The sequence below is a fragment of the Myotis myotis genome, unplaced genomic scaffold, assembly GCF_014108235.1.
Source record: "Myotis myotis isolate mMyoMyo1 unplaced genomic scaffold, mMyoMyo1.p scaffold_m19_p_5, whole genome shotgun sequence".
Classification (NCBI taxonomy): Eukaryota; Metazoa; Chordata; class Mammalia; order Chiroptera; family Vespertilionidae; genus Myotis; species Myotis myotis.
The window spans coordinates 66,338,187-66,351,311 of NW_023416357.1; the positions used below are offsets into that span (position 1 = coordinate 66,338,187).

The window sequence follows — 13,125 nt, forward strand, 5'->3', positions numbered from 1 at the left end:
CACCACAACATGAGGAACTGTATTAACGGGTCTCGGCATTAGGAAGGTTGAGAACCACTGCTCTAAACCGTCACGATGACCTTCCAAGGCAGTTTCTTAATATACACTAGTTTCCTCTCTGTCTTTCCAGGAGAGAGTTCCATGTTGGGACACATCCTGTTGATCTCCACTTCACAAGTTCCCGGTCACGCTGATGTAGGAATCTGACTGCCTGGCCCAGAGCTAGTCCTGACCTGCCACAAAGCAGGTGGATTCTATTATTTGATAGAGGCAACTGCTAACCCCTTCCCTACTGTTCTCCTTTAGAAAACAAAGATCTCCTTACCTCTGGGGGCCATTTTCTTCCCATGGCGCGTGAGGTTTGCTTCTTTGGATATCAGGGCTATTTTCATTCTTGGCTTTCTTAAAGCTTTAATTTAAAAAAAAAAAGTATGAAACACAAATTAACTAGAAAATAAAAGGAAGTTAACTCACAAACTTATTTCTTCAGTAAAATTATTTAACAAATGTTTAAAAATGTGTTTATTTATACCCATGACTCATTCCAAAAAGAGTATGATTTTCCTACAAAAATACATGTCTCCAGCAAGTACTTTTGTGTCTTTCCCCCTTTTTCTTTCTGGTTTTACTGCTTTAAGTGAACAGGAGCCAGGTCATCCATTGTTAAGAAACTTTCAAGAGAGCCCACCTGCAGGACAGGGAGCACAGGCATCCAGGCTTGTGTGGCTGGCTCCCTCTTTTCAAGGTGGTCAGAGACCCCTGGCTCTGGGTGTGGGTCTGAAGCTGTGCAGGGCAGTCGGCTCTGAGCAGGTTCAGGCTGCCCCCACTGACCTTTCCCTGCTCTCAGCTTCCGCCTTCCTTGGCATCATCCTTCCAAATCAGAATGACTTTCAATGCTATTTCCTGACCAAGTATCATCTTTCTGCCCTAAGAATGTAAATATATCTGAGTTGTTATTCCATCCCAACAAATTGTTTTAGAAACACAGGGGAGACACCAGGAAGGGACTTCTTAGAAGCCTTCGTCACCGGTGGGGGAGTGCCTCCTCTCACTTCCCGGGAGTCTCAGCTTCCAAAAGAGAGCTACTGAACTCATGCACTTTAACCCTGGCTCTCTGAGGAATCCTCTACATACTGTCTTCAAACATGGTCCTAGCAGGGTTCTTTATATCAGCCAAGAAAAAGGAGAGAGAAAAAAACGACAAGGTCATTTCAAAATATGAAAATAAACTTGCACCCTAGGATATTATAACCACACAGGAATATAAATCTAAAAATATATTTGACGAAAGCACATCACTCATAGTATTAGTAGGTAGTAAGTAGTAGGTTTTATAGTGAAGAATGTGTTCTTTTTAGAAAGGTTAAAAACCTTTGGAAGATCAAATTTCCAAAGTAAAAGCTTACTTTTGAAATGAGGCAAAGTAATAAATATGCTAGATGTTTAATACAACAGTGGAAAGTGTGCACACACGCGCGTGTGTTTAATAAGTCAGGAGAAAAGGCGAGGCGAGACAAGGGAGATTGAGAAAGGGAGTAGCAAGATGAAAGGGGAATTGGGAGAGTAGGCAGAAGTTAAAGAACAATGACACCCTGGGTGGCGAGTTAACTGCCCCCTAAGCTATTTCTCATCTAAAGCTTGAGTGGGAAAATTCTGGCAGCCCTTTAGGTATCAGTCCTTGGCAAGAATGCAATTACAAAAGAGATTGAACTGCTTCTATACATTCTAAAAAGCTTGGGATCTGAATTTCATGGAAGATTACTGATCTTCTGTTAGACTTCCCACCACACACTCTGTACATACAGATTAAGCTGACTCTGTCCACAGCTGTGAGGCTGATTAAGGGAAGCACAGTAAACTAAAGTGTCTGCAAAGGCAAAGAACTTATCATTCCAAAGAGAGAATCTGTAGGGAGTGCTCTAAAACTAAACAAACGGAAATGAAATCAAAACCCTGGGAAAAACATTGCAACTTGATATAAGAACCCTCTTATCTTGAAATTATTTTGCTGAGAAATTATGAACAGTATTTCTCCAAGCAGTCACAATCCAGCTGAATGAAGACCCCCTTATTTACTAACAAAGATGGAGCAGGTGACCTCAGAAGTCTTTCCAGGTCACGCGTTTCTGACAGCTTGGACCTCTCCAAGATGGGTGGGCAGCCGTCTCCAGAGAGAAAGCACGGGGCTGAACGCTGCTCAGTGTACGTCTAAAACGCTGTCCCCTGAACATCACTGGGGACAGGAAAAAAGGACACTGAAATTGTGTGTTAGAGAACAAGGCTGATCTTCCAGGGAAACAGTCCATGTAACATAGCAAGGAAGGTTTTTCCTCTGGGGAATGCTGCTGGGAAAATGGACGCGAGGACCATGACCACTCTTCATACATATGCAATCACTGCCTTCTGAAGCCCCGCGCCTCTAAATGCTATAAGCCCGCTTCCCGGGGCCACAGCTTAGTGCACCGCCGTAATGAACACAGTACATTAAACATGAATATCATCCACTTTATTTCACAGGTCTGAGTTAGTCCATCACATCTCACCATTTAAAAAATCACATGGACTTTTCACTCTGCTGCCGAGAACGCCAACCTCCGATTCCCTCTGAGAGCGGCACGCTGTGACAGCAGGGTGTCTCCTTCAAACGAGGCAGGCAGGTCCTGATGTGGCATAATTCGCTGGCATTTTAAAATATCCTTTGGCCCCAGACTATTTTGATCGAAAGTACTACTGAATTACCAAAGTGAAGAGATTCGTCACCTTGCTCTCAGGAAAATTCATCTTCGTGAAAATATACAGTGTTATGTTCCTCCGGTTAATTGACTGACCTTTTTATTGGTGAAGGTGCAATAATTTTAGTTGTTCCTTCATTTTCTCCATTTTCCATGTTTGCAGTTACCCGGTTTATGCTGTTTGATCCTAGGAGCAAAGAAGAGGAAAACACGGAAGGGAGGAGAATAAAGTGATCAGGAAAACACAAAGAAGCAAAAGAGTTACTTTAAAATGCAATTTTCGGGCTGTCATGGCACATTGTACTGATAAATTACAATTCCAAATAATAATGAGTCGAACAATAAATCTGAGGTGCTGTTTTCTGGATGCAAAAAAACCCAACCCTCAATCCTCAACATAACCACATCCTATGGGGTCTAGGTTCTGGCACCTCTCTTAAAATGGGACCTTTTGCCACTTAAAGAATTAACTCCCTACATCATGAGAAAGTCTTTGCTTTCGACTGTTAAAAATAAGATTCTAAAATCCTTAGTGCTATACCTTGAAATATATAAGGTAAAAATTGATGACTACGTTGTAAAGAAGTTACATTTGTTGGCATGCCATGATAGCTCCCATTCTATCAAACAAAGCAAACAACAACACATTTTCAAACTGAAAATAGGAAAATATCCCAACTCATTATACAAATGGCAAAAAAGAGTAATATTGATGCAATCTGTATCACTCGCTCACACACACACACACACAAATGTTTTCAAATTTGTTTGTGCAAATGTTCCTTAAAAGCCTAAAACTAACTTTGTAAAAGCTGCTACTCCAAGAATTTGCATATATGCTAGGTGGACCAGCAGAGGGAGCCCCAGCAGATGCGATGGAAATCAGGATTCAAAGGGAGCTAAGTGAAAGGGCTAAGCCCACTAGGAAGTCTGGACCCCATTCTCGGAACAGAGGCTGATAAGCCTGCAGGTTGACATGTACCTCACTGGGTTGGTGCAGGGGAAACCAGTGAAGGGAGGCCAGAGTCCTTGTTCAGTAAACTCTGTGTCATACAGGCGTGTCTACCTCAGAAAGGCATCTTGTAGGGGGACAACCACAGTTTGATAATAAGTGTCATCACCACTAACCACAAGTGGTTTTCGAGTCATGAGATGAATTTGTGATGCTAATAAGGGCTGATATTTATTGAGCACGTACTATGTGCTATTCCAAGCACTTCACATCTCTTTATTCATGTAATCCTCAAAATAATCATGTAAGTAAATACTAATACTAGCCCATTTTTAAAGACTTTAAAAATGTCTTTCCCAAGGTCCCACAGCTTATGAGTGTGTGTGTGTGTGTGTGTGTGTGTGTGTGTGTGTGTGTGTGGTGGGGCGGGGAGGGGCTTTGAAACCTAGCAGTGTGGCCCCAGAGACAGCTGCTCCACCACATGGCGTTCCATGTGTGCTCTGTGCCCCACCCTCAGGTTGTTAAAAAGTCTGTCTAAATAAAGGGTCCACTAGGAGACAGACTCTCTAGAAAATAAGTGGAAAGAATGTCCAGTGAAGAGAACATCCTATCGCCAACTAAGAGGAGAGTTTTTTCTCTCCAGGGCAACTGAGACCAGAAGACCACACTGAGCACCCCCACCCCAGGTGGCAATTCTTTACAGAGCAGTTTGTAGGCACATTGGTTGGCTACCCATCAGGAAAGGCAAACATTAATGAATAACCCCGGACAGAGGAAACAAACAGTGGTTTCAAATAAGAGGTCCAAAAACTACTATTCTAAGGAACTTGACATGAATTCAATACCTGATGTTGGCTCCTATTTTGTAGCCCTGAAACGGAAAGGTGAGCCTGAAAATGCACGTGGCATTAAAGGCCACTCGTTCTAAAGCGACCTTCAGAACCCAGGCACGAGGAAAGAACAACACTGGAGCCGATGGGAAATTTCACAGGAAAGTTCATGATAAGTGGGACACAAGCAATTCCCTTGAACTACCCTAAGTGCTATCAGGTACGGCAATGGCCAGTCACTGTCTATTTGGCCATGGCCATTAATAAAGTCATAGGGGCAGATTCCCAAAACTACAGGCACAAATCTGAGCTGGAGCTGCTTCTGGAAGTTGGAAGTCTATGTGGGATGGCCCTGGGGCAGTTGCAGGAGGGATTAACTCACTTGGGGCCCAGACATTGTTCCAAATAAATGTTTTTTTAATTTGGTATTGTTCTCAGCAGATAGTATGAATTCATATAAATGAAAGGGACCTTCATGTACCTCGGACTGTTTTCCCAGACTGGGGGGAGGAGGAAGTGCAGCAGAGAGACCAATACCAGTGCCAGTAACTCCAACCAAGGAAGCACCAAGTCAAGGTGAACATCATGGTAACGAAGCACGGTGTCACCCACTTCAGAATAAGCCTAGGTTTGCTCCAATCCCCATCTCCTCAGACTGATTAGTCTTTTCTTAGTCTAACAACTAATCACCTTGGGGAAAGTAAGGTACTTAATCACTTTCACCTCTCCCATCCAAATCTTCCAAAAAACTAATAAGCAGGTAGACAAACAACTGAGGGATATTTTTAAATAGAAAAAAATTCAAACTAAACGTGTGCATATATTTTTCTTAAAGAAACCAATACTTGGTTATTCACAACATCCAAATCATAATTTTTAAGATGAAACACTAGATGGATGGTTTTCCAAAATAATTTCTGGAGGGAGTGTGTGACACACACACAGGCTCTCTCAGACACTCACAAGCAGTAGGCTTCTTCAAAATAAACTATTCGACTGTCAGGACTATTTTATTAACACAGGAGTCATAATTCTCACATGCACAGCATAAATGAGTTAAGCTATTGTCAGTAACACAATCTAATTTATGGCTCATTTATATTGAAAACAGTGGACTACTAATAACAAATTTGTTCATTCGTATTTCCCTACTCTACAACGCTATCAAATGGACAACCCTGGGTTTTAAAAACCTTATGAGGAAAACAGACTTACAGAGGGAAAACTACTTCCAAGCAATAACTTACTGGGAGCACTTATGAAGTATCCATTCATATAATAGTCAGATGCAAACTAAAATTTATTCTTTTCTATTCATGGTATAGGGTTCTTAAAAAGCCTTAATTAGGTAATACTTACATTACTAAATGTGCATTTAAAAGTAATAACTAAAAAAAAAGTAATAACTATACTCTTAACACTGTATTTTTTTTAATCATCTTCCTAATTAAGTTAAATTAGTATGATTTTCCCCATACTACCATTTAAAAAGAGAGCTAAGCAATTCAGTAAGGCTAGGTTATGTGTTGGTTACGGAAATATGAAAGGGTGGGAAATATAAGTTATGCATTATTTAAGTTCACTGACTTTCCATTTTGCTGACATCCATTGCCAACTTTTTCTCCCGTCATCATACCTCCTCCAGAACCATCCCTTCCACATTAGCTCAGATTCTTGGGCTACAGAGAAGACGGGATCTGATAAGCCCTAAACACTAAAGGGCTCATGTCTTCATGCATTATTGGCCACAGACTAGTTCCATTTCAAAGAGGAAAAGGAGAAGCCATGTATTAACTAAAATAACTGATAACAATGTAATTTAGCTGTTCCAGGAGATATTTTGAGGTTGGTGAAATCTTTTTCCCCCATTCCTTTTTCATTGTAAATTATAACTGACCACTGAAAAGAATGTATCACACATATATGAACAGTTTAATAAACTATTATAAAGTGAATGGCTAGTTAACCACTCCCCACCTCCAGAAATATAACAATGAGGCAATTTTCCTACACTACACAAACCACTCCCTTTGGGACAACTTCTTCTTTTAGATAAAGTCAGAGTCAGTTTCCATCTAAAATATCTAGAAGCAGAAAGCATTATGTATTCATTTCATAAAATATGTATAACATACACAATAAAATTATTACTTTTTAAATTTTTAATAAAAGTTAATAAGGCCTCAAAATCTTTTCATTGAGGTATAGTTCACATATAACATTATGTTAACAACATAAGGATTCCATATTTGTATACACTGTGAAATGATCACCACACTATGTCTGGTTAACATCCATCACCACATATAATTTCAATTTTTTTTTTTCTTGTGATGAGAACTTTTAAGATCTACTCTCTTAACAACTTTCAAATATGCAATACAGTATTGGTAACTGTGGTCACCATGCTGTACGTTACGTCCCCATGACATGTATTTTATAAGGCCTCAAAGTTGCAATAAAATGAAGGACACACCACTGTGCCCTCTCCCCATGACTGACAGCACAGTAGTAGGTTTTCAATGAAGGTCCATTATTGTAAAAGGATTTTTTTTTTTCTATTTCTGCTATTTTTTCCACTAGAAGGGAAAATTTCAGGATAATTATGTTATGTTTAAAAAGTGCCAAAAGATGAGAAAAAAAAACCAAAAACCTGAAGATGGTAGTATGGGAAATGCAGGACAATAAGACATGTGCCCCATCCTGCAGGATGGGCTACTTCTCGGAGCTTTCAGTGCAGCCTTGTGCTGTAGCGCACTGCTCTTGTAATGACAGTCACAGATCGTTTATAACAAAGATCAGTTACTGACATGTGATTATCAAGGCTCCTTAGAAAATCTGTATTTTATTTTAGATAAAATGAAATATAACTGTGGCAAGGCCATTTAGAATTAGTCAGGAGCATCCGATTCATTTTATATATTGTTCACATTAAAAACACAAAGGACTTCATTTCAAGAGGCTGCTCACGTTGGGAAGAATATGTTTATCAGGGGACTGCTATAGTTAATTAAGAGGCAAATCTAGCTCATGAACTGTGATCATTTTTGTCTCTGGACTGTTATCACCATAGCTTCATAGGGGCCCACACAATTCCCTGCAGTTGTGAAGACACTGCAATGCCAATGTCCCATGGTCTCTTGTTTGTTCATTTTTTTACACCCTGAATGCAAATGCTTCCAGCCTGCGTGCATGGGACCGCTGCCAGGCTTTTGTGGGGTTTGGCCCTGCTCACATTTGACCCTGGCCTTCTGGTCAGGAAGAGGAGCTGACAGAAACAGATCAACTCTCCAGGGTCTATTAGCTGCTTGATCTGGGGGCAGTTCTCAAAAGTCATCTCTGTGATGTCAAGATCTGGTGATGAATATACATGGATTCTCAATTATAAAACCACTTTGCATTTATATAGTTTTAAGTCTCACAATGTATAACCCAATTTGACACCTGTCAACCTAAATTAAATCTTTGATGTTATCTAAATGCTGCCACTGATTTTAATTTACAGAGTGGACATGGAGGATAAATATGTGACATTTAAATGAAATAAATTTATATTTGCAAGTAAGAATGCCTTATTTTGTTATATGGGGAAAAGGACAAGTAGCCAATAAGAAAAGCAAGATTATAAATAATTTCATTTTAAGAATTCTATAATACGATACATTTGTAAATTTTAGCTAAAATTTTATCTTAGTTAATCACGTATCTTCTCTTCTTTAAACTTAAGAAGAAAGAAACATGCAAACAAACAAAAAAACCAAACCCTCTATATCTGATGCTTGAAGCAAATAACAAACAGCCAGGACAATTACAGCGATTCCCAATACAACAGATGGTTATGTTTCAGTTAAGCCAATCTGATTTAATGTTATCTAACTTAGTACAACTTCTCAGAAGAAATCTGATATTCATGAATTAAGAATGAGCTAATAAATGGAAATATATTTTAGTTCTATTTCTCACACTGACAGTACAAAGTCACTCTGCTTTGGTTTCAACTGACTTTAGACTGAATATTATAGAAAAAAAAATGGCATATGGTATAGCAAATTAGCAAATTTAAACAAATATTTTCCTAACACCACAAATTATGGTCAAAAGTAAAATGATCAAGAAAATCTTACATATGTATATTTTTTCCTATCATCATGAAAGGGTTTATACTTGGCAGAACGCTTATTAATTTAGGTAAACCAAACTGAATTTCCAAACACACAATTTGAAAAGTAGAGGTGTTTCTGAATCCAACATCTTTCTTTAAAGTTCAAATGCCTGACATCAGCCCACTCGTCTGAAAGAGAGCCAGGCCCCCTGCCTCGCTTTAGAGTTTCTGCCTTCTAAATCTCCAGGGTGGTATTTAAGCACGGTTACCTCTTTACCACAAACACACAGACCTTTAAGACACTGATTTTGTAACATGTCAAGTACAAGATCAAACAAGGCATTCTGCTAAAAAGCTGGAGGGTAGATTATAAAGCATGGGTGTGGATGAGAAAGATGCTGGGAAAATCTGTCTATGCACGAACAACCCTTCCGTGGTTGGTCCGCTTCCAGTTTCTTCTTCCCTGACCCAGCACTCTCCTGGGTCCCTCTGCTTTCCTCATGACCAAAATGATCAACCTGGGAGTGTGAGTCAGGTGAAAATAAAGGCACTTCGTCCTCTGCCCCTCCACCTGTGCTGCAGAGGCACACACTGAGGGACAGGTGGTCACAGGCATCCTTCCCTGTGGGTCAGAATGCCAGGTTCAAAAACAGGAAAGGCACTTCTGCGCCTGGGAAGGCATCTGCTCACTCCCTTAAGACCTTCAGAGTAGAATGAAAGGGTTCTGCTATCTGAAGAACTTGTAGCCTGTCTACACCTGTGTATGCTGGAGGGGATGCCGGATGTGATAACAGCAAAGGAACACGCATCTTTCCTTCCAGCCCTCTCAGGCCCAATGACAACACCCCTTTGTGGATGGCTGGCTGGGATCAGGAGGTGTGGCAAATCACCTGGACACCAAGTTTCTTCTTCCTGTGATGTGAGGACTCAGTGTGAAGGAAGAGAGTTGAGTAAGCGCTCACACACTATCCTGGTAGTGTTAGGTCGGAGAGAGCCCAGGATCAGATGCATGCAGATGCGTGAGGAGATAATGGACCCTCCCTGGAATTTCTAACAGATCAGCGTGCCAGACACAGATACCAGCTTCTCCCTGGTATCCACAACGACCCCCACACAGATACTGACTCCTTCCTGAATACCCTGCCGACCCCTGCGGCAGGAACTTCCTCAGTTCATGTCCCTGCCCCTCACCCAATTGCAGTATAAAACAAAGCCCCCCCTCCCTGTGGGCGCGAATCCACTGGCCCTGTCTTTGGGGTTCGTGGGTCCCCCGGGGACGCAGAATAAAACCTTTCCTTTTTTTTCTTTTCTGATTGACTCGACTCTATTTCCTACGCCGCCTCCTGAGCCACCTAACAGGTAGTACTCTTGCACTCCCCCAAATCCTCCACAAGACTGTCCCCACTTCAGACACCAGTGGAAAGTCCAGGGCGTTATCTATGCTTCTGGCCAACTGACTATAAGTCAGAGGCTCCCCTGTACCCCTCCCCAAGTTCGATTAATTTGCTAGAGCAGCTCAGAGAACTCAGGAAGACAGTTTACTTCCTGGATTGCTGGCTTATTACAGGGTATCACTGAGGAACAGTCGGATGAAAGAGATGCACAGGGCCAGGTCCATAGGAGGGCACCACTCTTCCTGCATCGCCATGTGTTCACCACCCCCCAGGGCCCTGTCCTTTCGGGTTTTATGGAGGCTTCAGTACAGAGACATGGTTGATTAACTCCCCAGCCATTGGTACTTGATTCAGCCTCCTGCCCCCCCCCCCCGCTTCCTGGAAATCATGGGTGGCACTGAAAGTTCCCCCTCCCTGATCACAGAGTTGATTCCCTGGCAGACACCCCCATCCTTCAGGCTTTCCAGAAGTCACCTATCAACATAAACTCCTTTGTGGTTAAAAGGAATTTGTCATGAGTAACAAAAGTCACTCCTTTCACCTTCACAGTTCTTATCAAGGAAATTCCAAGAGGTTTAGTAGCTTTGTGTCAGGTACAGGGATTAAGACCAAACACAGATTTCTTATTATAAATCACAATGCCACAGGTCTTAAGCGAAAGAGGAGTTCAATAAATTTTTGTTGAATGAGAAGGGGGAGAAAAAGTGACACTCCTGGCAACTCACTAAAACTATGATAGTTAACTCAGATATACAATAGGCCTTTAGCCTTGCTTGCTTTTCTAATTTTGGTAGCTATGCATGGAATGCTACATACTCCTAGGAAGAGTGGAAACATTAACTTTTTAGAGGAAAATCTAACCAGGGTTGCCACAATTAATAAGTCTTTTACAGGATGAAAATAAACATCATCTTTAAGGCAGAAGAGAAGAGTGTCGACAAAGGAAAACATCCTTGAACAAACACACACCCGCTGTGCTGCACCTAAGGCTCCTTGCAATTAACACTGTTGCTCTTCTGTAAATGAGCAGAACGAACTGTCTGCTCAAGCATCCCTGCAGAAACAAGAAGACCTAGCAGAGTAAACAAATCTCATAATAATGAGAAAAGCAGAGGACGGGTATTTTCAAATAATTCTAGGCCTTTCACCTTTTTAAAAAATATATTTTTATTGATTTCAGAGAGGAAGGGAGAGGGAGAGAGAGATAGAAACATCAATGATGAGAGAGAATCACTGATCGGCTGCCTCCTGCATGCCCCCCTACTGGGGATCGAGCCCACAACCCACGCATGTGCCCTGACTGGAATAGAACCTGGGACCCTTCAGTCCACAGGCTGACACTCTATCCAAACGGGCTAGGGCAGGCAGCCTTTCACCTTTTTTATCTTCCATTTGCTTTCCAAACATGTTTCTTCTAAAGACCTGAGTTTGAATCCTGACGCTGTTCTTACTAGCTGTGTAACCTTGAATAAGTATTTAATGTTTCTGAGCTTCAGTTTCCTTAGGAGTGAAATCAGAATACCATCTACCTTCCCCAGGGGCTTCCCAAAAGGATTCATTGTTTAGTTGCAAGGAAAGCAGCTTAACTTAGGGATGCATCCTAAAGACACAGTAGGATCTCAGACTAGAAGTCGTGGCTACCTGGGTCTTCTCCCCCATCCTCCCCTCAGTGCTGCATGGTCCTTTAGTGTTTGTCGCAGTGAGACTGTTTGCAAACCAGCTTCTTATACTAGCAGAAGTATTCTTGCAATAGCATCCCTAAAAGGCACAGCTCTCCCCAGCTGAGGGGCTCATCCTCTGGGCTCCAATTCCAGCTTCTCTGGGTGTTTTCCTCATTTGGTCTAAACTCTCATGCCAGGAGAGAAGGGAGGAGGCAAGGCCACCGTTACAGAGGGCTGTCCTGTCACCTCTATAGGACTCTTGGTCCCAAGATCAGCATAGTGCATTGTTCAAAGTGCCAACCCAAGGTACCTACTCCACAATGAAAGTAATTCCCTCCTCTCTTACCTGTTTCACCTCCTCTCCCTACACCTACCAAAATAACCCTGAACCCGGGAACTCCAGTTTTCATACTGATACCAATAAGTAAAGAAGGCAGAACCACAGAAATTAATCCCACGTTTCTCAACGTCTGAAGGAAATGCTGGCAGAGGAATCACCCCCATGAATCCTGATTCTGACAGTAAAACAAAGGTGTGGAATTCTCCGATGCCATCTGCCTCAGAGATCTATCTCAAAAGAGAAGCTGCAATAGATCATGGGCAAACTCTCGAACCCCTGTCTAAAAAGAAGAAAGTGGGGTGAGAAGGCAGGGAAATTTGCCTAAATGGTTAGTAAAATCAAGGCAGAACCTTTATTTTATGGCAGAACCATGAACTGACACCACAAAGGAAGGGTGGGGCCAATCAGGTTCTCCAGTTACTGTGGCACAGAAGTCAAAGGCAAAGGCATAGACACAAAAACCAACCTGAAAGGCCTCTTTTTATCCATTCCCAGCAGGACAGCACTAATGACTAACTATGAATTTAACCAACAAGGAAAAAACCCAGATGCATCTGGTTAATTTGGACTAAAAGAACAATTTGAAAAGCTGTATTGATGCAAAGGTTGTCGCAGTTAATTTCATTCAATGTATCAATAAGAGTGTCACTTGAACTGGAGTTTTAAAGAACCTGCTTTACTTTTCTATGGAAAAATATTGTATCTTTCCAATGACAAAAATGCATTTTGTAATCTGGGAAGATATTTTTTACAAGTCTATAAGACTTCTGAAGTGATGATTTTTTTTTAAAAAAAAAGCAAAATAATAAAAGGTTTCCAGCATCTACTCAGATCAGGTACAACTATTGTTTTCCTCGCACTATGCCATGTGCAAAGGCTTATATAATCTGCCCAGAGGCAATTTAAAACTCCTCAGCTGGAATCCTTACAGTCAGGGCGAAGAGAAAGTAGAATCACAGATCTGCGCCATATCTCAGTAGATTATATATATGCATGCATATCCTCCCATTTCAAACTTTTGTCTTCTTATATAACGGGAATGTATTACATGCTGCGACACTTTTTTTTTGCCTTGCTTATACTCTATACTGAAAATCATTCCATATCACACATA

General features: G+C 41.3%; 1 protein-coding gene across 11 annotated transcripts in view; it reads right to left on the reverse strand.

Moving 5' to 3' along the window:
• Positions 1–13,125, reverse strand: part of EPB41L4A (erythrocyte membrane protein band 4.1 like 4A) — a 214,602-nt gene that overhangs the window by 37,226 nt on the left and 164,251 nt on the right. For all 11 annotated transcript variants that reach the window (XR_004967774.1, XM_036310756.1, XM_036310760.1 and 8 more), the window contains 2 exons: positions 2,829–2,919; positions 326–409 (listed from right to left, as the gene is read on the reverse strand). Coding sequence is in view for 10 of the 11 variants with exons in the window: in XM_036310756.1 (XP_036166649.1) it covers positions 326–409; positions 2,829–2,919 (175 nt within the window). In the remaining variant the exon portion in view is untranslated. The remainder of the gene's footprint in view (positions 1–325; positions 410–2,828; positions 2,920–13,125) is intronic.